General features: G+C 40.4%; 1 protein-coding gene across 1 annotated transcript in view; it reads left to right on the top strand.

The window, feature by feature from the left end:
- The window catches only part of MAPK1 (mitogen-activated protein kinase 1), a 34,392-nt gene extending 22,034 nt beyond the window's left edge, over window positions 1-12,358 (top strand). Inside the window, exons 5-9 of the mRNA XM_062504078.1 lie at window positions 1,499-1,613; window positions 2,175-2,306; window positions 4,411-4,520; window positions 5,145-5,272; window positions 7,465-12,358. Coding sequence (XP_062360062.1) covers window positions 1,499-1,613; window positions 2,175-2,306; window positions 4,411-4,520; window positions 5,145-5,261 — 474 coding nt within the window. The 3' untranslated portion in view covers window positions 5,262-5,272; window positions 7,465-12,358. The remainder of the gene's footprint in view (window positions 1-1,498; window positions 1,614-2,174; window positions 2,307-4,410; window positions 4,521-5,144; window positions 5,273-7,464) is intronic.
- The last annotated feature ends 4,356 nt before the right edge of the window (window positions 12,359-16,714 follow it).

The following is a 16,714-nucleotide window of genomic DNA, read 5'->3' as shown; positions in this document are numbered from 1 at the left end:
ACTGGGTACTAGAACTGAGTAATCACGTGCTTAACTTCCCACACCTCCAGTTCCTTGCCAGTCATGAGACTGCTTCCATCACCTGCTGTGCCACTGAGCAGGACCGGAGTGGTGGGAATGAACATTCTACTGCTGCCTCCATCAAGGCTGCAAATACTGCCTTAATGTTATCTTGACATCTTAATTTAGGTTTAGAATGTATAATGAGGGTGAATCTGATTCTGAATGAAGGCATGTCATCTTTCTTATGTGTCATTCTTAATTGCATTCACATAGTCTTCATGAAATCATTCCTTTGGTTTTTGAATTTGGAATTACTGTTGTGTTCTGTGGCTGTTTCAAGGTGCATCCAGACCCTGTGTGGGTTGTGGGTGTCCTTCACAACCCCTGTGTTCACTCCCACAGCCAGACACTTGTTAATAAAACACCCGGGTGACCCCTAGAGTTGTGTTTTATATTCTGGGATGGCTGTTCCTGTAGGATTTACTGCTTTTCCAGTTGCTGGGTTTGTTTTGTTGTGGCAATAGCATGTCCAAGGCACTTTAAGAAAATAGACATCAGACTATTTGGGGGGGGGGGGGGGGGGGTCGTCGTTTCCCCCCCCCCCCCAATTTCTTGTATTTTAAACTCACATCTTCTATTTTAAATTCTCACTGACAGCATTGGGCTATCCACATCTACTTATCAAAGACTTTGACAAAAAATATTTTGTGTTGATAAGAGGTGGTCAGCTTGAAAGTTCCTGGCTTAATGCGTGATTCCTTTTATAATTCTGGCACCTTGAACACAAATGGTGAAGGGATGACATCCTGAAGAGCTGGTGCCCAGGGGCTGTGGGGACAGAACCTTCCCAAGGGAGGGGCAGTAGCAGCAGTTGGGCACAGTGGGGCTCTGTCACTGCTGTGTCTTTTCCTGTGGATGGCACAGGTTATCCATACATGTGGATTTCCCACTGTTTGTTCCATTCCCATTATATCCCAGTGACTGCTGTGGCCTCCTCCCAGCATCTTTACCTCTTCCTGCCTGTCGTGCTGTACAGAGCAGCCAACCAGCAGCCACTGATTTGGCCATTTCCCCCTTTGTCGAAGGCCTCGTCCTGGAGTGCTGCTTAGACCCCCTCAGGAAGGACAGCTGCCTTCACACACCTTCAGCACTCTGTCAGGGGCTGTGCAATTCAAAATATCTGGTTTCCAAAATGCTTTAGTTTAAATTTGTTACAAAATTAGGATATCGCAACAATTTGCAGTTGGTAACAGATTTAGCTAAACTTTAAGAATCCTTTTGGAAAATCATATCTTGGAGACTTCAGTTCTTGCTACCCCTTCAAAGTAGTGTTTTGATATATGGTTCTTAATTATTTCATTTGTACAGAAAAACCAAACAGCATGAACAAGCATGATTAATCTGAAAAAAAGAAATATTTGTGTGCACTTCCATAGTTTAGTAAAGTACCATGTTGCTGCTATTACACAAAAACGTGTTTCTGCTTCACTTGCAGGGTTACACCAAGTCTATTGACATCTGGTCAGTGGGCTGCATTCTGGCAGAGATGCTCTCCAACAGACCCATCTTCCCAGGAAAACACTACCTTGACCAACTTAACCATATCCTCGGTAAGCTTTATGGGAAAGCAGCATTTCCACATCCATCTGTGTCTCTCCATCATTTCTGCCATCTGGGCTGGTCTTTCCCCAGTGGGTCACTGTCTAAGGTGTGGATCTGCAGATGTGTCTGCTGTCCCCTCTACTTATTTTTGCAGCAATTGCTATAGGTAATCATTGTTTTGGGGACAACTAGAAAATACTTACCAATTTATTTACTTCATCAGCAGATATATTTTTAAAACACAATTAAAAAAAAATTAAAGCCCATGTATTATTAAGTCATGTATTATTAAATCCAGGCCAAATTTTTAAAAATTTCTATAGGTACACCACTTACTGGGATCTTTTTAAGAGATTGCAGATCATTAGAAAACTCAGATCCATTTATTTATTTTTAAAATGTTTTTTACTAAAAGTTTCTAAAATCTCCTCAGGTATTTGTTACCCTTAAAACATATGGTCTGACATCTCCTTCCCAGCAGTTTTAATATTGAATTTTAGGAGATTTGATACAGCTGTATTAATGTGCTTTTCATAGAATGCACTGTTGTTTGTATTCATATTTTTTAGGTATACTTGGATCCCCTTCCCAAGAAGATTTGAATTGTATAATAAATTTAAAGGCCAGAAACTACTTGCTTTCCCTACCACACAAAAATAAGGTACCATGGAACAGGCTGTTTCCAAATGCTGACCCCAAAGGTATTTTATACTCTATTACATTGTATCAAAGTAATGGCAAGATGAGAGGTTTTATAACCTAAGAATTTATCTTTATAGAACATGCAGGTGCCTTAAAATAGCACTGTAAATTTAATATAAAATTATAAACCAGCACAAAGCCCTCACACTAGTTTATCTTTTCAATGCAGTTTTTAGTAACTCTAAGATTACCTGTTGTGGAGTTCAGTCTTTAACTTGCATGTGAAATCCAAACTCTTGTCGCTGTCCTTGGAAGCACAGTACATTATTCAAGTGCTGAACATCAGCACTGGATTTCAGCACTGGCAGCAAACAAGTCTTGAACTTTGTTTCTAACATCAGATAGGAGGCAGCTGCTTGCTGCTGCTCCAGGTAGAGTTTGTGCATCAGTTGTAGATCAAGCAGGGTCTTGTCAGTGAGTGGGATCCTTAGGTACCACGAGAGCTCCTTAGGTACCATGAGAGCTTAAAATTTCATGGGTTAAAATATTCAGGTAGGATATGTGGAGCAAAAGTTATAAAAGCAACGAATATAATAATTGTTAACCTTTCTTAAAAAGGCTTTAGTAAAGGGTAAATATGATTTTGTTTTGCTAGATAGCTATTAATTTACCTTTTGTACTCAAGTTCACACAGTTTAAGGGTGGTGGTGTTCACAGTACAGTGCTCTTTTACCTGCTCTAGCATAATTTGTAAATCACTTACTTCTTAACTGATAGGATAATTTACTTGTAGTGGATACGATCAGGTACTGAATTGCCATATAAAAGCTGATTTCTGCAGATGGAACTGAGCTGATTATCCCTCTCATTGAAGAAAACAGCAGTGATTTATTCTGCTTTTATACCAGTGCTGATCAGTGTGAGAATCCTCCCCGTGGGCTTTGACAGCTCAGATGGCAGCAGTGCTGGTGCCTCAGCTGAGAGGAATGTGCTGTTTGCTGCAGCACCTTGGCAGTGGCAGCCCAGAGCAGCTGTGCCAGGGCAGCTTTGGGGAGCAGCGCTGTGCCCCGCGCCGGCAGAACCCAGCTGTGGCTCCGGGGCAGGTCTGAGGCTTTTGGAGCTGCCCTCGAATGCACCTGGGTCTCCTGTGCAGTGCTGCGTGCAGCAGGGTCCCAGAGGAGCTCGTTGCACTGGTGGGGTGATGGTGATGGTGATGGTGCACCCTCCCTCCCCAGGCTGCGCTGTGACCTGAGGTCACAGGTGTGCTCCTCAGCCTGGGGCAAAGCTGCAGCTGCTGCACTGCATCAAGAAGCCTCTGTTAAAGTTTTGGTTCATAAATTATGTGGTGAGGAGATGAAATGGGATGGAATTTAGGATACTGCAGATATCCTAGGGCTTTTTGCTCCTATAGTCAGTGTTTTCCCATCTTGGAAAAAGGAAATATGTTACAGGCAAAGTAGCAGACCTACTGCAGTAGCACTGATTTCTGATGTCTATCCAGAGTTTCATCAGACCTCACTCTCTGTCCTACTGGATCTTCAGGTTCTTTATGGATTCTTTAAGTCGTCTTCAACAGATTTTGCCTGAATCTCATGAATATAAATGTATTTGCATCTTCTCTGGAGAGATCTTCTGTGCTGCTGGTGGTGCCAGAATATTTCACTGTGATCTAGAACTCCTAATGATTTCTGGATGATATTTTCATCCATAAACAGCCAGGTTTTCTTTTCAGAATAAGAACATACTCATAATTATTTCAGAAAAGCTCCATCTTAGTTTGTATTTTGGCACAAAAATCCAAAGCATTTTTCTGAGAGAAGAAAGTCTCATCTCTTTAATTTCTGTTGTAGTTCAAAGCAGATTGTACCATAGGATTCCGTGTGTTTCTTGCCTTGCCATCCCTTCTGGGGCTGAAGGGCTTTGGCAGGGTAGCACCTCTGCTGGAGCAGGTGGTGCCCAGGGCAGCTGTAGCCCAGGAATGCTGAGGGAGGGGCAGGCACAGCCTCTGTGCCCATTACAGGTCCCAGCTACAGCAGGGGAGCTCCAGGGTTGCACTGCCATTAGCACAGGCTTTGGGTAGTGGGTATTGTCTGGGTGAGGTCAGGGTTTGTAACACTTTTGTGGAGTGTGTATTCAACCCTTGCTCACTTTTTTTCCTCTTAGCACTTGATTTGTTGGATAAAATGTTGACCTTTAATCCTCATAAGCGGATTGAAGTGGAGCAAGCTTTAGCCCATCCATATCTGGAGCAGTATTATGATCCAAGTGATGAGGTAAAGACGTTGTTAAAATGTAAACATTGATAAAATGATCCAGCTGATTATTTTCTACTTTAGTTTAAGGGTAATATTTCTACTACACTAAAGGAATTGAAGAAAAAATTGTATCAATTTACCAAAATTTGTATTCCTCATTTTATTACAATACTTAGGAGATGACACACAATTAACAGATACTAAGGTGCCCTCCCTCTCCAGAAAATGGAGATTTTCAGCTCGTGTGGTCTGGTTTCATAATGTCTGAGGTAAAGGAGGAAAATGACTGAGTTTGCCATCAGGTTATGCTTTTAAAACCCTGAATCAGAACTGGCTGTAGTTTATGTGCAGTTCTGAGATTTCTGACTCCTTTTTGTGAAGAAATAGGGAAGGAGGAAATAAGCTCATTTTTCTTAAGGGCCAGATATGTTTATTGCAAGAAATAAAAATGTGCAAGATAATTATTTTCATCAAGTAGATACTGAGTTATGAGCCTTGAATAAATATTTCAACTTGTGGTTTGGATTTGATTAGCTACTTACTGTGGTTGGTGTAAAATCTGGTAAATTAATATGTAAAGCACGCATAGGACTGCAACAGCACAGTGACATTAAAATAATCATTTTTTTTTGCATTGTTAAGCCTGTAGCTGAAGCACCCTTCAAGTTTGATATGGAGTTGGATGACTTGCCAAAGGAGAAGCTGAAAGAATTGATTTTTGAGGAAACTGCAAGATTCCAACCAGGATACCGATCTTAAATCGTGAATAGGTAAAGTCACAGCAATAGGGGATACTCAGGCAGGGGGAAAGTTTGGGACTTTGGTGCTGCTGGTGAAATGTAGGACTTGCCTTTCCCAGTGCCCAGTAATTTCCTGTCCAAGGACCTGACCTCAGTCCTGTCTTGTTTTTGAAGAAAGTTTCTGTTGGCCCACAGCGCTGAAGTGTCCACGTGGAATCCAGGCAACTGTCTGAGGTGTTTACCTTGTTTGTAGGTTATATTTAGGGAATAAGAATTGCATTTCAGTAGTGCTGCTTGGAATAAAAGCAATGGTAATGCTTTAAAATGCAAATTTTGTTAAAAAAACATTTTAAGGGGCAATGTTCTTCATGTATTACAGACGCATAATTTTGTCATATGGCTTCAAACACTTTTAAAAAACCTCCTCCCAAATGTAATGTACAGAGGAGAAATCTCTTAAATTATTTTAAAGGAAAAAAAAAAAAACAGATATTAAACTTTAGTATGAATTATCTTTAGTTTTAGATAGCTCACAAATAGTGTATGTAATTATTTATAACTGATTTCCTAGTATTTTGATGGTCTAAAAATTTAATTTAAAATTAAATGTACTGATATTCACTGACATTTTTATTTTTTTTAATCAATGAACTTAACTGATCTTCCTGTACCACAAGGCCTGCAAGTCTCAAGAGTTTTATATCAAACTGGTCAAACACTGACTTGACTGGAGTACCTGTGAAACTTCTGTGATACTAATAGGGGAAAGTATCAAAGTTTCATGAGTGGAAAGGAGAAACAAGCCAAAGGCAACAGGCTGCCCTGGGTTTGCCTGGTTTGTGCTCTCAGGCTCAGCATTCTGCAGTCACTGCTTTGTGTGGGCAGCTCCAGCAGGAAGGTGAAGTTTTGAGCCAGGGCCCTTCCTTGCTGCCAGGAATCCGTGGCTCTGGGAGCTTTGTGCCTTTGCTATAAGCAATAATTCTTCTGCACTAAAAATGGGATTTCAGTTTCTGCATTGCATATATACCCAGGTTTTCATTTAATGATGAATGAATAGGAAAGAAAAAGAAAAAAAGTGGGGGGAACGTTTAAAAAGACAGTTTTTACTTTAATAGGGTAACTGCTCTTGCCACTGGCTTGAATATTTAGACGTGTAGAAGCTCACAAATGAATGAATTTCAATTTTTACAAATACTGCATTTTGTTTATTTAAGATTGCTAGGTGATATTGGAACTGTTGTAATAAGTAAAAGGTTCACACACTTGGTTCAATTAGTTGGCATTGTTAATAGAGCAGACCTGGGGCACAGTAACTGACTGGTGTTAATGTCCCACCCATGTTTTCTGTGTGAGAGCACAGCTGTGCATGTACACATGGTGGAAGAAAGTTACATAGATTTTTAGGAGCAAGATGAAGCCTGTTCCTATAGGCTGTAGTCTGGAGGAAGGACAGTGAGTGGTTACTGCTCTGGTAAATCATAGTTCATGATTTGTTGCTTGCCTCTCTTCCCAGCCCATACTTAGCTAGGTTGTATTAGGGATTAAGGGATAAAAGGATTAAGGACAAAGATATCAGTGATCCACTGCTAGCAGAAATTTCTGGTTTGATAAAAATGTTACCTTCAAATGCTATTATGCAGAGTTGATTTGGCTGGCACAGTACTGAAATTTAACTATTGTACTTAGCTTGATAATGTGCTGGTAATTTGTGGTTTTGGGATTGGTTTAGGATTGCCAGTAGTGCCACAGCACAACAGTTTAAACATGGCTGCTTGACAGCCTAGTGAGGGCCAGTCCCCAGGAGCTGGCTTCAAATGCACAGTAGCAGTGTCCTGCTGTGCATTCCTGTTCCCCTGCACGCTCCTCCTGTGTTTATCAGCCAGCTCTTCTCACTGGGCTGTTGCTTGAGATTCAAAGTGTCTCCTGGGCTGTGGGTTTTGGAATTGAAAAGCAATATGAAAATAACAGATTTTTGGTTCAGACAAACAATGTACTTCATTGATTAGTTATGTTTAATCTTCCTAATCTTTTGAAGAATTAATAGTTTAAAATGGAATGCCCTGATACCCCGTCTCCAAATTCTTTTTAAACTTCTGTAGATCCTGTTGGCTCTGGCTCATGATAAACACAGTGTGCACAGAGCACAGAAGTAGGAAAGGGCTTGTTTTAAAAGGTGATGTTAAACTTCCTTCACTGAATTATGTCTCTGCTCTCTTTTGTAGGACAAGGACTTAAAGGACTGGGCATGCTCAAACGTTGCTGTTCCTCTTCCCAGTTCTTTATTGTTGGTCATGTCTTGTGGCCTCTCTCAGCTTATCCACTAACTCCTTTGAGCCATTCAGGAGGGCGGTTCCTGGTAGTTTTGGCTTTTCATGCTTTCAATGAATCTCTTAAGCCTGAAGAATTGTAATTGACACTCCTAAGCATAATGCCCATTGTTGACCTGTTGCAGTACTGTACTGTACGTGCACCTACTGCTGCCCGTGTTTTAACTGCTTGCTTTCTGGTTTGAAAGATGCAGTGGTTCCTTTCACTCCTGGATCAATATCCAAGAAGATAATTCATTAACCTGTAAGACGTTTACACCATGAACTATGGTTTTCTGACTTTACTGAAGTCGCTGGCATATTTTGTTTTGTTTTTTTTTTTTTTAGAAAAGCTACTATTCAGGGCACTTTAAGTCAGTGACATCCCAGATTTTTTTTGCACGTCCTTTCTAAATAGAAATGGTTGGTTAGCATCCAGCAGAGTGTACCATTATGCTATGGATTGCAGCATAAGTTGTGTTTATGTTAATCTTGCTTATGCACTTGTTTGGGTGTCCTGTGCTGTACATACAGGTATTCTATCCAGTGTAAGAGCCACATAGGAGCCCAACTTAACTGAATTCATCTAAGAAACATTTTTCCATGTATTGACAAAATTTGTACCTTTTTCTCCCTGCTTTTTCTAAGAGAGAACATTTAAAGTTTACCCACGTTGGAGGCATAGTACTCCCCAAGTTCCTACCATGCAGTAGTGTTTGTATGGCCTGTGCAAAGGCAAGGTGGCAGCTGCAGCTGCTCTTTGCTCCTGGGTGCTGGAAGGGTTAACACAGACCACGATGGCACCATGACCCCACGGCCAGTGCTTTTCCTGGGCAAGGCAGCCGTATCTGGTGGCAAGCAAGAAACCAAAATACGATGTTAATTGACTCAGTCTACATCCTGCATAGCAATGAAATGCTTCAAATGAGGATTGATAGTTTTGACATTTGAATCTAATCACTGACATTCAGATTCTTGCAGAGAGGAACACTGCATCTTCAAATGAGAAAGTTTGATTTTACTTTTGCTCCTACAGCATGTCAGCATCTCAAGTTCATTTCTTGCAACCTACACTATGGTGATTTGTAATCAAGCCTCCATGAGCTCGTGACATGAAGTACTGTTCTGTTGTCAAGTACTATCAAACTTTTCTGATAATGCTGAGTTAGGACAACCAAACAAAGCTAGCACTAAATACCGTTTAAAATTGTATACCTTTTAATGATCTTTTCAAGTATTTGTTACTGAAATTGTATAATGTGGAGTTTACTAGGTGTTATGTTCCAGTGCAGTGCCTCCTTTTCTTTCCCCACTGCTCTCTGTGGTGAGAAATTTGCCTTGTTTAAAATAATTACTGTGCCCTCGCATGACTGTTAAAGCTTTCTGTGCAAAGATGATTGTCTAAGTGCCACATGCCTATGATTGAGAAAAAAAATAATCTATTGTTACCTCTGAGTTGTGTTCAACTGAAATGCTATTCAACAAATAACTTAGGAAAAATAGTTCTATTTTTAGCTTTTCATATCTCTGCTGTCTTTTTCTCATTTTATTTTGGCAGCAGTGAAGAATGGATTGTATAAAGACTGCTTGCTAATATGAACAAAATGCACTTGTAATTCCTGGAAATAAATTTAAATCTTATATCTTCACATTAACATTAAGATTTAGTTTTTGGTTTCCTCTTGGGTAATGTCTTTGAATGGAAATCAGGTTCAATTGCTACTGTAGTACATAAGGATGCTGGCTGGTTAATAACTCCAGGCTTCCTCATACCATTTAGTCTGCTCTTCAGAGAAATATAGAAAGCCATTAACTTAGATTCCAGTAGATAAGGGTGCTTACAAGATTCCATTTCAAAATTTTCTTTTTCCTATAGTTTAAGTGTTAGTCTGCCAAAACTAATTTTTAATAAGCAAGGGTTCATCATTAAAGGGCATTTTCTATTAGGAAGTTCCTGTGGTACATAAATCTCTGTTGTGGGGAACAAATTTGGAGCATTGTCAGGACGCTGCACAAGTGATCATGGGATCGTGGTATGGAACCTATGCTAAAAACATTTCTATAGAAGAAATATGCACTTGACTGTTGATACCAGTGTAGAAATTTCTCTCGACCTTTCTACACATCTTTACCAAAATGCTTTTCTCACTCAGTTTTGAAAAGTTGAAATATTTCTAGAATCTCTGCTACTTGCATGATCATCATTACAACAGGAATAATTTTTGGCACGGTTGGAAAGATGACTGTTACTGAAATTAGTTTGGAACACCTCAGTTTTAATTTATTAAGGAAGAACTTTGGCAGCTTACTTCACCCTTTTCTTTTCCAATTCTTTTTTTAATACTTACTTTAATTTAGGATGCTTGGGGAGGTGTAGACTTACCCTTGCATCCTGTCTCTCTGAGTGAGAAGCTGAGGGTTTGCTTTACCTAATGTCTGGTGCTTTTGGGCTTTCTTCCTTAGCTACTTTTGCTGAATCCATTTGGCATCCATCAGGATCCATAACCACATTTATCAGTCTTTAACTGAACTCAGTAAACATTGTTGGGTTAAATTTGTTGATGCGTCAAATGCTGAAGCACGATCGATTTTTCTTTTTTTGTCAGATTTTGAAAATAGTTTAAAGAAGGTGCCTCTAACAACACTGTGTTAGGTCAGTTATTTCACCATTTTACATCGGGTTATTTTCTTTATGCAGCTTTTATATTTTAGAGCGGAGAACAGCAACTCTTATTAATTGAAGTAGCATGCATATTTCATGGTAAAGATGCTTTGGGAATAAGGAATGTAAACAGTTCACTGTCAAAAACATTCCAACCTTACAGCTGAAGAAAAATATGCAAACGCAGAATTCTCACGGATGCTTTGGCAAACAAGCATCTGACTCTGCTGTCGTGCCCGTGGCCAGACTCTTCCTCAGCCCTGTGGCACCAGAGCTGGGCCGCGTGCGCCGGGAGCTTCCGCCAGCGGCAGCGGGGACGCAGCTCGGCGCTGGCCAAACAAAACCCGAGGAGCTGAGCAGGGCTTTCCTTGCAGAATGAGAGAAAGAAAAACCTGTTGTTGCTGCCCACTGTAATATGCTACGATATATTTATACCATGTCGAAGTTGTTTGCTGAGCAACTGTACTATAGATTTAAACTTTATTAATATATATTTGCTTATGTTAGTGTAGTTTATATAGTCCTTGGTTATTGATAAATTTATTGTGTTGTTACAGCACAGTGATATGGTATAAATATAGGTCTATACATACACACCATATACTTACAAATTTGGTCCCTTGCATAGTACTTTTATATTTGTACAGCAATGTCTTCAAGCAATCCCAGATTTTAGGGGAAATATTTTTGTAAATGCAGTGGTTTAAGCAAAAAAGTCCAAACAATCCTTTTACTAAGTTTTAAATACATTTGTGGTTCAAAATGGTTTAGTTAACAATTGAAATCAAGACACTAAATTAGTGAAAAGTGCACATTAGTAAAGTGAAGCTTACAGTGGTTTTTGTAGCATGTGCTGTGATCAAACCAAGTGACACATCAGCAGAAATGTGAAAGTTGGACTACATGTGTAAATCTAGAACAAATTTCTAAAGATTGCAGCTGGTTTACTTACTATTGTTGCCTTTTCTCGTGTTGTATCAGTGTAGAGCACTCTTAAAATACTCAAACTGCTTTGTCTTTGCTTTGTACTGTTGGTGCCTTCTTAGTCATGTACCCCACAAGTCCTGCATAGCTAATTTAGTTAATGGTAAGTTTAAAATAAAAAAGCAAAGGAAGATTTTATAAAAAATAAATAAATCATTTTCTGTATGTTCTTATTCATTGTAACAATTAAACATTTATATTGTGACAGATTTGTGATTTGGTTAATCTGTATAGATCAACTGTAAGTAGCAAAGGTTTATATTTCGTCTTATTCTTTTGATGTTGTAAACGTTTGTGATTTTCTTTTTTAAATCAGGTAACTTAATGTTCTGTTTTGTTTTTGGCATCTGAATCTTGTAAAAACAAATGCAAAGAAAATCATTAAATCGTGTCCCTGTATTACCAAACCAGCATAGTTCCGTGCATATCTAGAACAACTGGGACTTTGCTTTGTCCTGGGCTGCTCCACTGGCTGATCCAAAACTGCCCCTCCTTGGAAGTGCACGGGGAGCAGCCTGCAGGCAAGAGCTGTAACTGCTCAAGGTGTGTGTCCTCCTGTGGAACTGTACCAGCTTGGAATTAAATTAGGGAAGCCATCAAAAAAAAAATCACGGATGAGCTTTCTTTATAGACAGGCAGAAATGTTTTATCTTTGGTGTGAGAAAATTATGAAATCTTGAACTGCTGAGTGATGCAAATCAATTGCAGTGTATCTGATGGTTCATGGGCTTTTTGGGCACTGTTTATGTGGATCTTCATATTGCACTGTCCCCACAAAATCTTGAAAATTATTACTTGTGTAATCCTTAGAGGCCAAATGTTTCCATTTCAGTACAAAAAGGTTCTTCTCTGACCAGGGGTTTGAAATGTGGGATTTCTGGGAGCAGTGCAAGTAGGTTCATATCACTGTCATGGACTTTTAATTCTTCAAACTGAACTCTTAAAAGGTGTAGCTGGATAATGGCAGCTAAAAACTTCTCCAATTAATATGAAAAGGCAAAAAAATGTGACCTGAAAGTAAAGAAAGCTTAACCATAACTGACAGGTGTGTAACAGCTCTAAGAATTGGCTTGTAAAAATTCATATCTCATTCCCCTCCTTGGCTTTCACTGCAGACTACAGATTTTTTTTTTTCCCCCAAGAATAATACAAAATTTAATTTTTGCTGTGTTTCTGTGTGTTCTTACTTTATTTTTTGGCTGTAGCTGTTCCCCTGGCAGAAGGTGTGCTCACCATAGCATGCACTTCAGGGAGGGACTTCAAGGTACAACCACACAGCTGCTTGGCTCCAGGAAGGCTCTGACAAGCAACTGATGGACTTAATGTTGTGATCCTTGTTTCAGTGGGATTAGTTTGAAATACCCCACAGATATCCTAAGTTTCACCAGAACTGGCTGTAAGCTCTCCATCTGTAAGCTTCAGTTCTAGTGGGCACTGCTGAGTTGTCGGGTATGTGGGTCAGGGTGGGGCTGGTGCTTCCAGTGAGCACCCTCAGGTGCTGGGCAGGTGCTGCTCTCGTACTCAGGAAGGCTGGCAAGGAGCTGCTTTTGTGCCGTGTTTATTGGCATGAAATTAATGTAGGTCTGATGGCAGCAACCTGTGTAGAACTCTGACCCAGGACTTTGCAGACCAAAGATAATTCTGTGTTGTGCATGTTTCATCTTCAGTTATTCTTTCTACTAAATTGCATATATGTAACACTGAAGAACTTAAAAAATTAAAACCACTTGATGCATGTAGAAGACTCAAAAACATCACCACATCAATGTATGCCGTGTCTGGTGGTGGTTACTTTGCTCTGATGTTCTCACCACACAAACCCAGGTAGCTTCAGAAGGAGTTTTAGAGATGCGCCTCTGCTTCCAAAGGCAACTTGAGTGAGTCTGCAAACATCACCCTGGTGTCAGAGGTATTCACACCCCTGTTAGAAAGGCAGCCCTGCTCACGTGCTCTTTGTGTGCAGCCTGATCTTGGGCGTTGGATGTGAGAACTGTTCTGTAACCCCTCTGTCTTTTCCCTATACATTATAAGTTGCACTGACGACTTTCCCTGTGTTTTCTAAAACCCTGCCTTTTCTTTCAGTACATCTCACTATTGGTAATTTACTTTTCTCTGTGTTTAAATGGAGTCAAAACAAGTTCCACTTGTTACAAAAAAATCTTTATTCTCTTAAGATTTGTGATCTTTTTGATGATAAACAGCAGATTATTGATCCTGTTAAACTGATATATTTTGCAAATACTAAAGACTTCCTGCTGCTTCCCTAAGGCTGCTTCTCGTTTTCCTCTCAACATGCACACACACAGCCTATTTTTCCTGAAGTTCCTTCTCTTTTCAGCTGATTAATTAGTGTGGTAGAGAAATGTGTGATCCTTCTAGCTTAGTACAGAGCTAGCTCGTGTTTGTGAAGGCTGAATAGAGGAGACTTGAAGTCTTCCATTCCTGATTTCCCTGAAAAGAGGAAATTGCCAGGTCTTGGGATTGCAGTGTTTTCTCACCTAAAAAGACAGTAATAAAAAACCTTGTATTTCTCTTCCCAGTCTGTGAGTTTGTGTGCACTCAGCTGTTGGCTGCTGCTCCTCCCTCTCTCCTTGCCTTGCTGCTTGCACTGGGCTGACCTTTGATCTCACGAGTTCCTCTTCCAGCAACTGCTCCTCCTCAGGGGTTTACACTTTCCATGTTGGGATCTTTCCCCGAAGTCCCTTGTCTGCTCTGGCTCAACGACTTCACTCCTTTGTTCTTACTTTTCCTTACCTTGCACACTTGTAGATTCCTGTAGTCTCACGGCTCTGCTTTTATTTGCTTCTTTCATTTTTTGCCTCTGTACAGCTGAGCCACAGATACAGTTGTGCTTCAACACAACTGGGTGCTGGGTCCAGGCTCTGACCCTAGAGCCCAGCTTCGGCTGCTGGCTCTGGGGAGAAAACCAAGGGAGTGCAGAGCAGCAGCAGCTCCAGTGCTGGGCCAGCCCTGGGATGGCACCAGGCGGGGCGCTGGCAGTGCAGGGATCTCTTACCCCACCTCGCGAGTTTAGTTCTGACCTTGAACACATCCTGGAAACAATGGAAGATGTTAATCTCTCTATCTGTGATGTGTGATCTATGTCTGAAAATTCAGTCATTTTTAGGGAAAAAAACCAACAAAAAACAACCTCAAAAAACAAGAAGAATCACAAATTTGTAAGACTAAAAGACTTGAGATGCACCTTTCAGGGGGGTTGTTTTATTTGTTTTTGTTGGTTTGTTATTTGTTTTTTTTTTTTATTTTTTTTTGGTAGCATCCAAAACTAAATGGCGTGCTGTGAATATCTTTTTCTGCCTTAAAATTGTAAATGCAAAAATACTGAATATTCAGAATTTTGGCTTGAGACTCACTGAAGTGATGATACCACAAGAGGTGGGTTTTTTAGTGAAGTCCTTCTCCGAGGTCACCTTTAATTTTGAAAGCTAGTACTGAAAAGGAAATCTGGACCAAAAGTCCTTTCTTTATTCCTGGAAATGTTAAAACCCACAGTTATTTTAACTTACAGTTGAGGCACCACGGACTCAAGATTTCAAACTTTAGACTTTTTAATGCACTCTGTGTTTTAAAAAACTTTTTGTTAGTTTTTTGTACACATACATACCCTTGCAGGCTTTCTGAGTAGGATTGCACAGGTGTGGAGGCAACACAAACTTGCAGGCCAGTGTGCCCACTCGGAACCATTTCAGTGGGTGTTGTGGCTGTCACTGGAGCTCTGTGTTTTGGTTCTGTTCGCCTTCACGCAGTATAAGCACAGCACTCCAGACAAAAGTGGGGATTGAAAACAAAACCATTTCTTAATCATTCTGTTGTAGCTAAAGTTAATATAAACTTGCATTTGAGGATATGCTTGGTATTTTGGAAGAATTGTGTTAAGCTGTTTTTACAGCTGACTTGGTGATATTTCTGTAAGTAAAATAGTGCTGTTGTTCCAGCATGGCAAAGGTCTGCATAATCCATGTGCTCAACTTAATCACTGGTTTTCTTCTTGTGACAATAAATGGCATTGTACCAAAAGCAATATATCCTGTGTGTAGTTAGTAGTGGAAATAATTATTACTGTGCAGCTTGTATTCTCATTGTCTCTGCAGCCACTAGCACGGATTGTGTGCACTGACAGTCGCTCCAGGCTGTTAAGAAACAGATGCTGAATAACACTTTTTTTTTTTGCTTTCTGGAAGCTGCTGCTGTGCTTTGAAGCAGAAAAGGGTTGCACCTGATGCTGCATTAAGCTTATTTTCTCCTAAGTCTTGTCATCAGAATACATCTAAGTCTAGAGTGGTTCTCCAGATTTGCTCCTCCACATTGTTCCTCTTGAGAAAGGCCCAGGCTCAACACCAGCATCATTAGAGCCAAGGATGATAAGAGAGCAGAAGGGCTTTTTTCTCTGCTTGATTTTGGGGTTCTGCTAAACTGTAGTCAGCTTTAGAGCATGGCACTGTAAAAAGACTTGTGGAATGCTGCAACTGGCTTTGCTCACCAACTACTTAAGACCAGACAAGACCTCACAGGCAATATGCAATGCTTGGGAACTCTCTAGTCATAAGTTCTGTTCCCTCCTCCTCTCCCAGTAGCAATTCTGCACTACTGGCTCTGCAAGTAAACCAGCCCTGGATAACTCCCTTCAGAGGGAAGCTTTGGGTTTCATTTCTGGGTGCTTGAAAGAATAAGATTTAAGACAGTTTTCTCCCTATCACTTGCATTTGACTGCTAGTGTAGTACTCACTGTACTAAATTGTCACTGTACAAAAAATTGAATGCTGTAGAAATAAGACGGCTGAAGAGCTTGTTCTTCTTAACATATTCCTTCTTGCTTTCTAAGTCTGTAGAAAAATACCTGCTTTCAGATATAGCTAAATAGCCTTTCTGCATTCTCTGTGCACATTTTTCTCTGCTGCTTCCTACTCTTCTTAGATGTGACTTATTTTACTGCTAATGGTGTTATAAAAGCTGTAGTACTACAGGTGTCATGTGGTAACTTGTAAATAAAATTGCTGTAAATGCACAGTCAAGTTATTTGTGGTGCTGCTCTGTACACGTGTGACACTGCCTTAGCTGTCAGTCCTCACTGCACTTCCCTGGGGGATCACCTGGGGATTATAAAGGCTGTGCCTGTGCCTTGTATGAGGAACCTTTTGCTGACCAGCCTCCACAGCAATCTGGTCCTATTAACAAGTTCCAGGCAACACTAGCATTGGCAGAAATTATTTCTAGGCAGGAATGTTGCCACATTTGCTAGCTGACAGCAAATCAGTTCTGTCAGACTGATTGTCAGTGGAGCAATAATACAGTTTTATGTAAATACCTCTAACCGTTTGTATAGCAAGTACAGAACACAGGATTATTTACAGTGGGAAGCTGATGAGGAAGCTGTTGCTGGGGCGCTGTGTCCTTGGAGCCTGTTGTGTTTCCTATCCAAGTGAGAGAGGGGCGGAAAAGAGTGGGAGAGGTCTGACCCGTGTGGAGAACACGAAGTGCTGCGAGTTTGAATTTGAGATC

The sequence above is a fragment of the Cinclus cinclus genome, chromosome 17, assembly GCF_963662255.1.
Source record: "Cinclus cinclus chromosome 17, bCinCin1.1, whole genome shotgun sequence".
Lineage (NCBI taxonomy): Eukaryota > Metazoa > Chordata > Aves > Passeriformes > Cinclidae > Cinclus > Cinclus cinclus.
Note: the sequence above shows the minus strand (reverse complement) of the source record. Positions and strands in the feature narration are given on the sequence as shown.